The following is a 15,309-nucleotide window of genomic DNA, read 5'->3' as shown; positions in this document are numbered from 1 at the left end:
TCCAGGACCCTGAAGCGGGCAGGGAAGATTCTGGCTGATCCCTCCCACCCCGGTCACAGACTCTTTGAGACTCTCCCCTCTGGCAGGAGGCTGCGGTCCATCCGGACCAAAACCTCACGCCACAAGAACAGTTTTTTCCCATCTGCCACCAGCCTGGTTAACAAAGCCCGGAAACCACACTGACACTGTCCCTTTCCCCCACACCCCCCCTTTTTTTGCTGACAGGACACTTGTAACCTGTAACTATGCGTTACATTAACGCTCAGCTTGGACTCTCTTATACTGGACTCATCTTATACTGCTCTATATTTACTCTCACTCACTTAAAACTGTGCACTTATATTTATATTATATTGTAGATATGTTTGTACTGTTTAACTTGTACTGTATTGCACCGACTACGCCAAAACAAATTCCTTGTATGTCCAAAAACGTACTTGGCAATAAAGCTTTTCTGATTCTGATTCTGATTCTGATTTCCATTCAGTCTGACTGAGCTTGAGCTATTTGTGTCCCCATCTAGTCAAGTCTAGGTCCTAAAATTTGGTATGAAGAACTATATAAAATAAAACATATTACATTTTGAAAGAAAATATTAACTTAAAAGCAATTTAAAATCCGAAAGTTTGATGTAAAGAATTGGTATATGCTTACTGATTCCACAAGAACCGGTGCATTAAAATGCCACCAGGTGTTTCCTATGAAACGCATTTTGCTAAATTAACTTTAGGAAGTGCGTGTGGATAAAAGTTTTCTGTTCTATAGTGTAAAAATGTTTTTTATGTGAAACATTGTTTAACACAGTTGCTTCTCAGGAGTGCATATTCAAGCAGGTTCATCCCAGGCTCAGACTGTAATATTCAAAGAAACAGCAAAACAAAAAAAGAAAAACCAAAAGCTACTGTTCAGACTCTACATACATCTGTTAGCAAGCTAAATTTTAAAACTGGGGCATGAAACCTAATTTTAGACTATCTGGGTCAAGCACTCAGGCCTCTTAAAAGACTGAAAAAAACAGAATAAAGGTGTTGCAATGGCCCAGTCAAAGTCCCAATATCCACTCAGCTACAGTGTGCATGTCTCAATGAACTGAAGTTGCAGAGTGGGCAAAACTATAAGAAATAACACAATAATGTTCATTTTACGATAATAAAACTTAGATACAGTGGCAATAAAAATATTTTAGTTCTACAAATACACCATGGGCTTTGAAGCTAACTTAGTTTTTTTTATTCTTTTTTAAGATGACCAATGGATTTGGTGGTAAATGTATTAAATAACTGAGGTAGTTTGCTGACAGTGGCCTTATGAATTACTTTAAACGTCATGACATCATTGCTCCCAATGGCCCCTTGAGGAATAAAAGGTTGCCTTCTATTCATGTAGTGAGATTTTTCAAACACAGAATAAAAAAACAGCATCATTAAGGAGGTAGTACCTGCACATTAAAGACATTTAACTAAAATAGGATTCTGATTTGATTGGATTTATTTCTCCCTGTTAGTGGATTACCCCAATGTTTGCAGGCTGTACAGAGACCTCGCCTGGGCCACAGGGAGAGGCATAAGGCCAAGTCACATTTCTGCCTTTCTCAATCCATTCAACATGCAGCACACTACTGGAGAGTATGTGTTGCTGGAGGGGAGCAGGAACTGATTCCCTCTTAATGTCCTTTAAGCTGGGCCCAAGTGAAAAATTGCTAATGTACAACAAAGCCCCGACCTTGGCGATCATGACTGTGGCCTTGGCACAGGTCTGTGTTGTATTTTTGGGAGCGTCTGAAGGGAGGTTAGTAATTACTTCTTTGTTTGAGATTTTCAATTTTACTCCTGTCATCCTTTAACAATGCTAATTTCAAATCGTGATGCTTGTTATAATCAGTTAAATGCAGCAGAAGTGGAACAAGTTGGATAGACTGATTCATGTGCTGCTGGGAACATGACAGACATCACTTCAAACTACATCTGACCCATAAATACCACTGTTACTTTTGAAAAAAAAATTGTGAAGGCTGCCTACCCTTTATCCAAGCAAAATAGATATACTTTTTCCTGTTCTTGTTTTTTTGAAGTTCCATAACTAGGGCACCTTTGAAAAGGTGCAGCACAGTAGAAAGTGATTACCCACTCACCCGAGCACTCTGACCAGCAATAAGCTGGTCATCTTCAGTCTGGACACTAGTCCTGCTGCGAGTGTCATAGTCCTCCTGTTCAAAGTCCGAGTCATCTTCCAACTCCTCTGGTGTCTGTGAGAAGCACAGAAAAAGAGTCAGAAAAAAAAACTAAACAAACTTTAAGGGAAAGAACCTTCAGTAACATAAACTGCAGTTTTTCTTTAATGTTAAGCACCATTGTTTGGAAATCTCTCATTCTTCCTATTTTGTATTCTGCATACAATACCTCAACTGTGCTTTAGTACAGAGTAAACAATCAGGGATGCAAAATAACATCCAAGCCAAATTATTCCAAAGGACACGTATGACATTTATGTACTTTTTAAAAGTGAAGACATGCTAAAGGTTAGTTTTTTTTTATTGCAAAAGCAGTAGGAATCTACTCGAGAGGTTTAAAAAGAAAATAATCTAAAGCCAAACACTATTTATAGGCTAATATTATGGTCTGTTTTACAAGACAGTTGGGATCATAAACACACTACTACACTATATCAAAAAGAGTTTCTACCTTGTTCTTAAACCTGTCATTTTATGAAATGGAACATTTAAAATTCTTAGAAATAATGTTTAAAACAGGAAACATGGGAGATTTACCAAATGACATGTCTTTAACAGGGTAATTAACATGACTGTCACTCACTAACTATTTAAACAATTTAAAAATGATTTAAAAGATTATAATGCCCAGTTTTTTAGCTTGATGTTTGAAATAAAAAGACAAGGAATGCAATGCTAGATCTTAAACAGCTTATGTCCTTAATCTTCTTTGATCTTGTATGATCAAACATTTCGCTGTATACCAAGTTACTCTGTGACAACAGTTAGATATTTCACTTTTCTTTGAAGATGAATATACAAACATCTTTGTGTAATGGCTTTAAATCCTTATTGTTGTTCTTCTCAAATCTGAAAAAAAAAAAAAAAACCTGAGGAGAAGGAAGGAAAAGAAATAGTAAAATATTCCAAAATGATTCATTAAATAGTTTTTTTGTGGCTTTTCATAAATTGCAGGAACAAAATATGAATTAATTTTATGACTTTTCATTTGCAAAACTTAGTCTGAGCTCTGAAAAGACATTGTAATTGCATAATGGAGAATCAACAAGCTACCTCCTCTGTTGATGTTAGTTCCCAAGTTACATGTGTCCTGAAAACACCAGTGTTTTCAGGACACATGTAACTGCTGACTTAATAGAAGGCAAAGATTCACAGTAAGATATGTGCATTTGTGAAGTATTTCCTAAATTATGCTAACATTTCGAAAACAGACAACCAAATCTTTAATGTATTTTGGTGCTAAGCCATTAAGTGATTTATAAACTACCAAAAGTATTTTAAAGTTTACTGTCTGAAGTACAGGGAGCCAGTGCAAAGGCTTTACAACTGGGGTGATATGCTCTACTTTTTAGGTTTAGTGAGGACTTGGGAAACAATATTCTGGATCAGATGCAGCTGACTAATTGACTTTTGAAGCAGACCTGTGAAGACACTGTTGCAATAATCAATTCAAATAAAGATAATTGCGTCAGTGTAATTTTTATTCACCTGAAGATAATTATGGCACATCCACTTATTGATTTGTTCTATGCATCTACTCACAATGTTGTGTCATCTGCGTAATAATGGTAACTTATCTTGCTGTTAGTTATAATCTAAGCTAGTGAGCGTATATAGATATTAAATAGGATTGGCCCCAAGATAAAACTTTGGGGAACCCTGCATGTGACCTAGTTACCTAGTGACACAACAAAGTATCTGTTCTTCAAGTAAAGCTCAGTCTAGTCAAGTCCTGCACCAACTCCATGGTCGACAGTGTTAACGCTGCACTGAGGTCCTATAATACCACCACTTTGGTTCTTCTGCAGTCTCCATTATGCGGGTGTCATTGAACACATTGACAAGGGCAGTCTCAGTGCTGTGGTCAGCGCGGAAACCTATCTGGAAGACTTCAGTTGCTGGCCATTGTTAGGAAGGTATTTACCGTTGAAACACAGCTTTTTCTACAACCTTATTGCTGAATGGGAGATTTGAGATGGGCCTGCAATTTTGCAACAGCAACTTGTCTGGATTGCTCTTTTTCAACAGTGGTTTCATAATTGCCATATTTAAGGCCTGGGGGGAAACAACTGCCAAAAAGGATGAGTTTAATATTTGAATCAAGTCAGATGCTATGATAGTGTTGGACCACTTGTTTGCTGAGTATTGGATTATCTGCCCGTTGTTGGACGTCACTGTGCCCCTCCAATGGCATCGGCCATTTTGTACCCAGGACAGCTCGCTCCTACATATCCCATCGAGCATTGTGACTGATATGACTGGGCGTCCCCAGTCTGACGTCACAGGATGCTATATAGGAGGCGCTCATGTTTGAAAACGTGCCTTCCGCTGGAAACCGATCTGGTGATTGAAGCGCACCACTTTAAGAGAAGAACTCTGTGAAGAGTTTCATTCATTCTCTCTCGTTGGACAACGAACCATTCATAACTGAAGTCTTTGGAATAAGAAGGCCAGAGATTTCACTTTGCCGATCGAAGACGTGAGTTAACACGTAACTGAGAACACGGAGCTTCGGAGAGACGGACCGCTACCGTGTTTCATTTTCAAGTTGACTTTGATGGTCAGATCATATTTTTCCTTTTTGTCAAGAAGACCAAAGGACAAAGACTGACCGTTCCCCTGAAGTTAATTGTGGACGCACAATTAACTCAACCCCACGTTTCCTCGCTCGAATTCCCTCACGCGGAAGAAGACGACACAAGTAAAACCCATTTCTTTTTTTTATTTCTTTATTAGAAGGCCTGGGCAGGGTCAGAGGTTGTAGAAGCGATCAGAATCGCTGGTTAGGATCTCATGTGTTCTGAATAATATGTGCATGTAACCTTGCTTGTTGAAACTTTGATGTGTTATGTAATATCGGGATCCGCCGTGTTCCCCAGAGCTGTGTGTGTTTACTATCTGAACACGGGTGCGTTGCAAGACTGGACTGCTAAAACGACCTCATGGTAAAATTCTCCATTTTACCTTTGTCTTCAATCTCACTGTGCTAACTTGCCGCCAAAAGTTATCAATCCTTTGTGGTCAGGAGTAAGGGGGGAAGTTTTATGATCAGAAGATCATAAAAGACACTCTAAGCTGCACTCCAGTCATCACCACACCCCCCTTTCATATCCTCTCCCTTCATCTGTAGTGCCATAAACTGCTGGTTGACTCAATACATACCCACTACCGTTTGTTGACTTTGCTTATTTAGATGTGTTACCCCTGTGTTTGTAGAATTTTGCATGTTGAGTAGGTGAAAATTCATAAATATTCACATAGATAAAGAGAGAGCGTTTGGTGTTTCATTGTGTGCAAAAAGTGATGTGTCAGTCAAAATAAGGTTCAAGTTCCACACGTTTCGGCAGAAACGGTCGATTAAACAGTGACATCTCCGGCAATAGTTATTAACTATTACGGAGTATTCAACGGTTGTAATTCTCAGAGGCGTTGAGCCACAATTACAACACCAGAAACATCTCTAGTCTCGATTCGTAAATGAGGATTTATGGTTAAGAAATTGATTTTGTCAGATTATGATTTGTAATTATAATTATTGATCAAGATTATTCAATCAGTAATCATACTCCCAACAATAGGCAAAATATTTGTAAGGAAACTGTAGGTAAAATATGGAACAGCAGGAGGAGCTTAGTTGATGTATCATTTCTTATAAGCTTTCATAGTTAAATTGGTAGGATTGTGTCATTTTGTCCAAATTTGTTTCAAGTGGCCACAACATTGATCCTGGAATTGATACATCAATGATTTCTTTTATTTTCAGAGTTACAAAGGGTTCTGGTTCCACAGACTACAATTCTAATACTCTGAATTTTCTCAGTTAAGAAGTTAGTAAATTGGACAAAGTGGAGTTCACATTCTATAGACACAGGAGGGTTTGTTAAAGTGCTGACTGTGGCAAACAAGGTATGAGCGTTATAAACGTTTTTGTTGATCATTTTAGAAGAGAATGATTCACTGGCATTCTTCAATTGTTACATCTGTGAAGCATCTCTTTATAGACAGTGAACTTAGACTCCAGTCTTTCACCACCGCCGTTTTCGACAACCCCCTTTTTCACTACTCACCAGTGTAGCAAATCTCAGACTTCTTACCAGAGACAACTGTCACATTAATGACAGCAAATGTATCAACTATGTCAGAAATTTTAGAATATAAGTGATTCACTAGCTCATTTACTGAGTTACAGGACAAAGTAATAGTGGAAGAGTAAACTTGGTTAAAGGTTTCAGTACACGGTCCTAAAAAACATTTTCTTATAATATCTCTTTGACTAATTGAGTCAATGGAAATTACCCTTTCAAAAATATCAGTGTGGTCAGATAGGGTGAAATCAGTTACAAAGACCTCGGAAATGTTTAGACCCTTACTGATGATTGAGTCCAAAATATATTCCCATTTCTGTTGCCTGTTTACCATGTTGAGTCAAACCAAATATTTTAAGTGCATCATTACTTATTTTGCTCTTGGGGGTTTTCAACGTGGATGTTGAAGTCTCCCACGATGATTTAACAGTTGTAATCAACATATCACAGATAGAAGGTAATTAAAATCACTGAAAACGTTTGGTTTGGATTTCAGAGGCCTGTCCTTTAACTGGACAGCCAGATATTCAAGAGTCAATTTTCCCCAAGAATATATTTTTACTCTTTAGTGAATCATGAAACAGGGTCACTCTAACAGCAAAGGTCAGTCAGTCATTTTCTATACCCCTTCTTCCATAGTGGCTCACAGGGAAGCTGGTGCCTATCTCCTGTAGTCTAGAACATGCAAACTCCATGTAGAAAGACCCCTAGCCGAGAGTGGAACCCAGGACCTTCTTACTGCAAGGCAACAGTGCTACCAACAGTGGCATAACATCAAGAATATGCTCAATAATGAAGTCATTGACTAAAATGGATTTTCTTGGCAAAGAGTTAGTGTTTGATAGAGCTAGTTTCAGTCATTAATGTGGGATTTGGTCATGGTGTGGATTGGATTCCAATCTTGACATTTGTTGTGGAATTTCTTATTGTCTCCTGTACATGGCCGAGGCTTTTGGTGGAAGTGAAGTGAAGAGCTGTGCTGTAGATTTATAAAGACAAAATCCATTTGTCTTCAAAAGATGTCTGCATAACCAGAAAATGTTCATGTCAATAAGTTCCCCTATTTTGACAGTACATGCATCTTTAAGCCATTTGTTGAGCATCAGCAGTCTGCTGAATCTCTCTTCTCCACTGCGAACAGTCAGAAGATGTCCACTGAAAAACACAATATTGAGACCTTAAACTTTGTTCAGCAAAGAAATAAAATCCTCTTTCAAGATTTCCGATTGTTGCTTCACAACATCAAAGATGCTTGTGTGTATGACAAGGTTGGAAGCTCATATCAGAAACCTTGTTATTGAAAAAACGAAGTACTTTGGTGTTTCCTAGCTGCAAAAGCGTTTAATTTCATTCACGGCTCCATCACCCACCATTAGAGTTTGTGGCCTGGGGGATGGCTCTTTCTAAAGCCGTTTAGGAGGAAACTATTTAAAGCGCAATCAAGTCTGTTTCCTAGTGGTATTCCTGTGTTTTTAGTTGGTTAGTTCCGCTGCTATTTTCTCCTTGGTGCTAGGGTTGACAATAATTTGAAGAATCACCTTTAACTGCATTTACATCTGCCACTAATGTTTGGAGCATCAGTGAACATCAGCTTTAATTTCCTGCCACAGACACTCAATAGCATGCAGGTTTAGACTCTGACTATGCCATTCTAACACATGAATAAACATTGATATGCTTGATCTAAACTATTCAGTTGGAGCTCTTGCTGTTTAGTCATATTGTACTCAAGGAGTTATAGGACATACAGCCTGTAACAGGTTTTCTGACAGAATTGCCCTATATTTAGAACCACACAAAAGCCTCTTTCACAAAACATTTTTGTCATAAATCTGTGGAGACAAGTTGCCTTTGAGCACTGTCTGGCCATCCATAAATTACAAGCTGAGATGGTGACTTGACTTTACAAAAATTAAGCCAGCGCTGTGGGATGACAGGAGGTATTGTGCGGCATGGATGTCAGCACTACACCCAAAATTCTCGCCTTTGCCATTCTTTTGAAAAGAATAATGGCAGACATACTCAATGTAGTAATCCTGTTTTAGTCATGGGACCTCGGTTTTTTTCTACTCGATAAGGTACCTGTTGTGTTTCCACTGACCCACTGACAGCTGGAGCTATGGCGGCTGAAGCTCCACCACCTGCCGTTAGTGTAGTGCGCTATGGTGCTATTAACATTACTGTGTGCCATTGTCACATTAAAATAATCAGCATAAAACGATAAAAAAAAAAAGACAAACATACAAACATAAACTGAATATTTATGTTTGTATTGTTGTACAGGTCCTTCTCAAAATATTAGCATATTGTGATAAAATTCATTATTTTCCATAATGTCATGATGAAAATTTAACATTCATATATTTTAGATTCATTGCACACTAACTGAAATATTTCAGGTCTTTTATTGTCTTAATATGGATGATTTTGGCATACAGCTCATCAAAACCCAAAATTCCTATCTCACAAAATTAGCATATCATTAAAAGGGTCTCTAAACGAGCTATGAACCTAATCATCTGAATCAACGAGTTAACTCTAAACACCTGCAAAAGATTCCTGAGGCCTTTAAAACTCCCAGCCCGGTTCATCACTCAAAACCCCAATCATGGGTAAGACTACCGACCTGACTGCTGTCCAGAAGGCCACTATTGACACCCTCAAGCAAGAGGGTAAGACACAGAAAGAAATTTCTGAACGAATAGGCTGTTCCCAGAGTGCTGTATCAAGGCACCTCAGTGGGAAGTCTGTGGGAAGGAAAAAGTGTGGCAGAAAACGCTGCACAACGAAAAGAGGTGACCGGACCCTGAGGAAGATTTTGGAGAAGGGCCGATTCCAGACCTTGGGGGACCTGTGGAAGCAGTGGACTGAGTCTGGAGTAGAAACATCCAGAGCCACCGTGCACAGGCGTGTGCAGGAAATGGGCTACAGGTGCCGCATTCCCCAGACCTGGGCTACAGAGAAGCAGCACTGGACTGTTGCTCAGTGGTCCAAAGTACTTTTTTCGGATGAAAGCAAATTCTGCATGTCATTCGGAAATCAAGGTGCCAGAGTCTGGAGGAAGACTGGGGAGAAGGAAATGCCAAAATGCCAGAAGTCCAGTGTCAAGTACCCACAGTCAGTGATGGTCCGGGGTGCTGTGTCAGCTGCTGGTGTTGGTCCACTGTGTTTTATCAAGGGCAGGGTCAATGCAGCTAGCTATCAGGAGATTTTGGAGCACTTCATGCTTCCATCTGCTGAAAAGCTTTTTGGAGATGAAGATTTCATTTTTCAGCACGACCTGGCAACAGCTCACAGTGCCAAAACCACTGGTAAATGGTTTACTGACCATGGTATCACTGTGCTCAATTGGCCTGCCAACTCTCCTGACCTGAACCCCATAGAGAATCTGTGGGATATTGTGAAGAGAACGTTGAGAGACTCAAGACCCAACACTCTGGATGAGCTAAAGGCCGCTATCGAAGCATCCTGGGCCTCCATAAGACCTCAGCAGTGCCACAGGCTGATTGCCTCCATGCCACGCCGCATTGAAGCAGTCATTTCTGCAAAAGGATTCCCGACCAAGTATTGAGTGCATAACTGTACATGATTATTTGAAGGTTGACGTTTTTTGTATTAAAAACACCTTTATTTTATTGGTCGGATGAAATATGCTAATTTTGTGAGATAGGAATTTGGGGTTTTCATGAGCTGTATGCCAAAATCATCCGTATTAAGACAATAAAAGACCTGAAATATTTCAGTTAGTGTGCAATGAATCTAAAATATATGAATGTTAAATTTTCATCATGACATTATGGAAAATAATGAACTTTATCACAATATGCTAATATTTTGAGAAGGACCTGTATATGCTAGAATGTGTATATGTTTTGTTTAATGTATACAATTATTCACTGGGATAATTATCTGCACCACTGCCCAGCCAGAACTTCTAAAATAAGGCTCAAGGGTTCTGATGTGAGGGGCTGTGTGGCAGGAGAAGCAGAGAGGAGAGAAACCGCTGTCTGGACTGGTGAAGCTCCAAAGTTTGCCTGAAGAAGTTACAATTTTGGGCTTTATGAGGAAGTTTTTGTCTCAGCTATGGCATATCGCGGACAAGGACTTTAAAGCGCAAAACTGCGGACTTTTAACCACATGGAAGTTAGTGTTAGGTTGGGTACTCGTGCTCTGCAGATACAGCGTGATCTTACTCCAGTTTGATCCGATGAAGGCAGTCTGATTTCGGGCAGCTGCTCTCTGCCTGCTCCCTCGACCTGCAGACTGTGGTTTGCTTAAGGGCCATCAATACATTTCCAAAACCAAACATGCTGTTTCATGGTGGTATTGTTTTGTGTGTTTTGGGAAAATGTTTGTGGGTCTGAACAGTTGATTTTATGTTTGACCAGCTGATTTAGGATGTTATTAAATACAGTGCCTAACTGCATGTAATACAGAAACCTTATGTGTTTTTTTTTTTCTTTTCTTTCACCCTTCAGGCATGGTTTATAATTTTTAAATAGTAAAATGTGTCACATGTAGTCCCTACTCAGCCCCGATAGTTTCTGCTCAGGAGCAGGGACCAAAAATGTAGATACCCGTAGGGAAAAAACAATAATAAAAGCGCTCGCAAAGCGAGACAAGTGGAGTCAAGTAGGATCAAATTAAGCCAGTGGAAAAGAGGCATTGTTGACAGATTCTCCCACCTGAGCTGTGGACCTCTGCAGCTCCTACAACAGACCTCTTTTTCCATGAATAATGCTCTCCTTACCTAGCCTGTCAGTTTAAGTCAAGTCAAGTTTATTTATATACCGCTTTTCAGCAACAAGGCACTCAAAGCGCTATATATGAGGAAAAACATTACAATGATACATATAAAAACAAATCAAATGACACTAATAATCCTTAGGAGTTTACTGGTAAGAGCTGGTTCTAATCCAATCTTTCTAATAGAGGTAATTAGCTCATTAAGTCCTCTGTGGTAAGGAATTCATCCTGTGCTAGAAGAAAAATGATAATATTCATCCTTGAGGTCGCTGGTATGAGGCAGTTGATGTCCAAAGTTTTTGAATACTAACAATGTTTGTCTGTCACTGGTATGATATAGTTGTAATACAATCATTTTAAGAAATCTAAAATTATCTGGTCATTGGTGTAAAAACAGCTTTGGTCCAAATTTTTAAATACTAATAATAATATTTGACTTTTGCTGGTAATCCTTCTGAGAAATCTGAAAATCTATGAAAAGTAATGAAATCACACATATAGGTAGATGAGAAAAGAGACCACATTAGGTGAGAAGAGGAAAAAAAATCATATTTCACACTTTATCCTTAGCAGGATACAGTTTGAGATTGCAAAAAAAAAAAACTCAGCACAAAGAAGCAACATATAGACGAACAACATCATGCAAGAGATCCGGTGAAAGCGGTGTGAAGGGGTGCATATGTTTATCTTGAGCATGTGAGTGTGCAAAATAAGTCTGTGAAGCAGTCACAGAGGCCATTGTCCTTGATGATATGATGGTCTTTGTAGGTTTGCAGTTGAGCTCTACTCTACTCTACTCTACTCTACTCTACTCTACTCTACTCTACTCTACTCTACTCTACTCTACTCTACTCTACTCTACTCTACTCTACTCTACTCTACTCTACTCTACTCTACTCTACTCTACTCTACTCTACTCTACTCTACTCTACTCTACTCTACTCTACTCTACTCTACTCTACTCTACTCTACTCTACTCTACAATAATGATTCCTGTAAACCTCACAGGCATTCACAGGACCACAGCACAGCCAAGTCAACCTAATTATACTGAGAGTAAATGATATGCAGTTGGACTCTGTTTAGTAATTGGATGACTTCTGAAATTGGTTACACTGGATTTTAATTAGGGGTTACAGAGTAATCGGGGCTGAGTACATATACATGCAACATTTTTCAGATATTTTGAAAACATTAAAATCCTTCATTAGGTTTCCTTCCTTTTCACTAGGTATGTTTATGAGTATGATATTCTTTCCCTTTTAGTGTCTGGTCAGTGTGATTCCTGTAGGAGTTCTTATACAAACAAACAGCTTCAAGCAAACTTTGCCTCTATCTCTGTATGCCATGCTGGCTTTGAAGGTAAAAAGTCAGCCAACATCTTTTGGTCGGTTTGTTAGGCTTGGTAATATCTCCAGGCCCCTGTTGTTACTGTGGGATTTAGAAATGTTGCTTATCTCACTCTCCTGCTCTCTGTTTTAGGCACTAGATGTTGTTCAACTCATACACTGGTCTTTTTTTTGCCATGGGGTTCAGCATCTGCTAAGGATGGTGGGGATATTTAAACATTCCCCTTGCATCATTCAGTTTCCCTCAGAAGATGTTAAAATGCCACTGAAACCCAACCCTGTCTTTATGCCCAACATGGTGGGCCTTTTTGTATGGAACTAAAAAGTCTTGGAGTGGTGAGCAACTGTTTATATGGGCAAACCCACATTTGGGTAAGTCATACACAAAGCAATTGCTCTTTCACCTGATTATAGGAGTACCTGACTTCACCTGATTCTCTCCACCTGTGGCCTGGCTGCTTTCCCGGCTTTCTTTAATAAAGTCCTGTCCAAAACAAGGGTATAGCTGTGAAACGGTTACCTGTTTACCTTGTGTGCAAATTAGAAAAGGTCTTTATCTTGAAAGATGTTCTGCTGTAGCATGAGCTACTGAAAGGGTCATTGAAGTAAACCCTGCTATACCAGCTGCCATTTAGATATGGTTGTCATGGTACTGGGATGATGCTAGTCATCTCCAATTTTGCTGGTGATAGTTTATCATCAAACAGTATAAACAGATCCATTAAAGATTGGCTAAGGATGATGTCATACATTTAAATTATAATAATACTGTATCATCAAGGTAAGTGCATTTAACCAATGCCAAACATTGAAGCTTTTTTGTTGTGATTACAGAACCAGCCAGCCTGAAGCACTGCGCTGATCAGCTGTCTCCAGTCTTCACAGACATTTTTAACACCTCACTGGAGACATGTCATGTGCCAGCCTGCTTCAAGTCCTCCACCATCGTCCCTGTTCCCAAGAAGCCAAGGACCACAGGGCTTAATGACTTCAGACCCGTCGCCCTGACCTCTGTGGTGATGAAGTCCTTTGAGCGCCTTGTGCTCTCACACCTAAAAGACATCACCGACCCCCTCCTGGACCCCCTGCAGTTTGCCTACAGAGCCAACAGGTCTGTAGATGATGCAGTCAACTTAGCCCTTCACTTCATCCTCCGGCATCTGGACTCCACAGGAACCTACGCCAGGATCCTGTTTGTGGATTTCAGCTCTGCCTTCAACACCATCGTCCCAGTTCTGCTACAGGAGAAGCTCTCCCAGCTGAGTGTGCCCGACTCCACCTGCAGGTGGATCACTGACTTCCTGTCTGGCAGGAAGCAGCGCGTGAGGCTGGGGAAGCACGTCTCTGACTCCCTGACCATCAGCACCGGTTCCCCCCAAGGCTGTGTTCTCTCTCCTCTGCTCTTCTCCCTGTATACCAACAGCTGCACCTCCAGTCACCAGTCTGTCAAGCTTCTGAAGTTTGCAGACGACACCACCCTGATCGGACTCATCTCTGATGGTGACGAGTCCGCGTACAGATGGGAGGTGGACCATCTGTTGGACTGGTGCAGCCAGAACAACCTTGAGCTCAACGCTCTAAAGACAGTGGAGATGGTTGTGGACTTCAGGCAGAACCCAGCCCCACCTGCCCCCATCACCCTCTGTGACTCCACAATTGACACTGTGGAATCTTTCCGCTTCCTGGGAATCATCAGCTCCCTCATCAAGAAAGCCCAGCAGAGGATGTTCTTCCTGCGGCAGCTGAAGAAATTCAACCTGCCAAAGACTATGATGGTGCACTTCTACACAGCCATCATTGAGTCCATCCTCACCTCCTCCATCACCATCTGATACGCCGCTGCTACAGCCAAGGATAAGGGCAGGCTGCAGCGTGTCATTCGGTCTGCTGAGAAGGTGATTGGCTGCAGTCTACTGTCGCTCCAGGAACTGTACACCTCCAGGACCCTGAAGCGGGCAGGGAAGATTCTGGCTGATCCCTCCCACCCCGGTCACAGACTCTTTGAGACTCTCCCCTCTGGCAGGAGGCTGCGGTCCATCCGGACCAAAACCTCACACCACAAGAACAGTTTTTTCCCATCTGGCACCAGCCTGGTTAACAAAGCCCGGAAACCACCCTGACACTCTCCCTTTCCCCCACACCCCCCCCTTTTTTTGCTGACAGGACACTTGTAACCTGTAACTATGCGTTACATTAACGCTCAGGGTTGGACTCCTATATTTATATTATATTGTAGATATGTTTATACTGTTTAATTTGTACTGTATTGCACCGACTACGCCAAAACAAATTCCTTGTATGTCCAAAAACGTACTTGGCAATAAAGCTTTTCTGATTCTGATTCTGATTCTGCTTTACTTGCACAATGATCACCTGCACTGTTGTATTGCTCTTGCATCTTATAGTGCTCTACTTTTACTCTCACTCACTTAAAACTGTGCACATATATTTATATTATATTGTAGATATGTTTATACTGTTTAATTTGTACTGTATTGCACCAACTACGCCAAAACAAATTCCTTGTATGTCCAAAAACGTACTTGGCAATAAAGCTTTTCTGATTCTGATTCTGATTCTGATTTGCAGAAAAAAGGGAGATAGGTTTGATATTTAGGCAAAAATAGATTTTTCCTATATCATTAAATTGATGCATATGTCTTGCTATGAAAGCATCCATTCCCATATTGAAATAAAGAATATAGGGATTACATAAATATGAAAGACCATATATAATTTTCTCTCGCACAGGGGTTCTCAAATTTCAAGTGTGATTTCTGATTGAGGTCAAAAATTTGGGACAACTAGTGATGAAAAAATCCCTTTTACTAAATGTGCTTTCAACAAACAAAATAAATATTACTGTATGCCTACAACTTTTTGTTTATGACCCTAAGCA

General features: G+C 40.2%; 1 protein-coding gene across 1 annotated transcript in view; it reads right to left on the bottom strand.

Annotated features, from left to right (window-relative positions):
• The window catches only part of ctnna2 (catenin (cadherin-associated protein), alpha 2), a 466,961-nt gene that overhangs the window by 36,608 nt on the left and 415,044 nt on the right, over window positions 1-15,309 (bottom strand). The window contains exon 14 of the mRNA XM_047366904.1: window positions 2,132-2,245. Within this exon, the coding sequence (XP_047222860.1) occupies window positions 2,132-2,245 (114 nt within the window). The remainder of the gene's footprint in view (window positions 1-2,131; window positions 2,246-15,309) is intronic.

The sequence above is a fragment of the Girardinichthys multiradiatus genome, chromosome 5 (assembly GCF_021462225.1).
Source record: "Girardinichthys multiradiatus isolate DD_20200921_A chromosome 5, DD_fGirMul_XY1, whole genome shotgun sequence".
Classification (NCBI taxonomy): domain Eukaryota; kingdom Metazoa; phylum Chordata; class Actinopteri; order Cyprinodontiformes; family Goodeidae; genus Girardinichthys; species Girardinichthys multiradiatus.
This window is presented reverse-complemented; position numbering and strand designations above follow the sequence as displayed.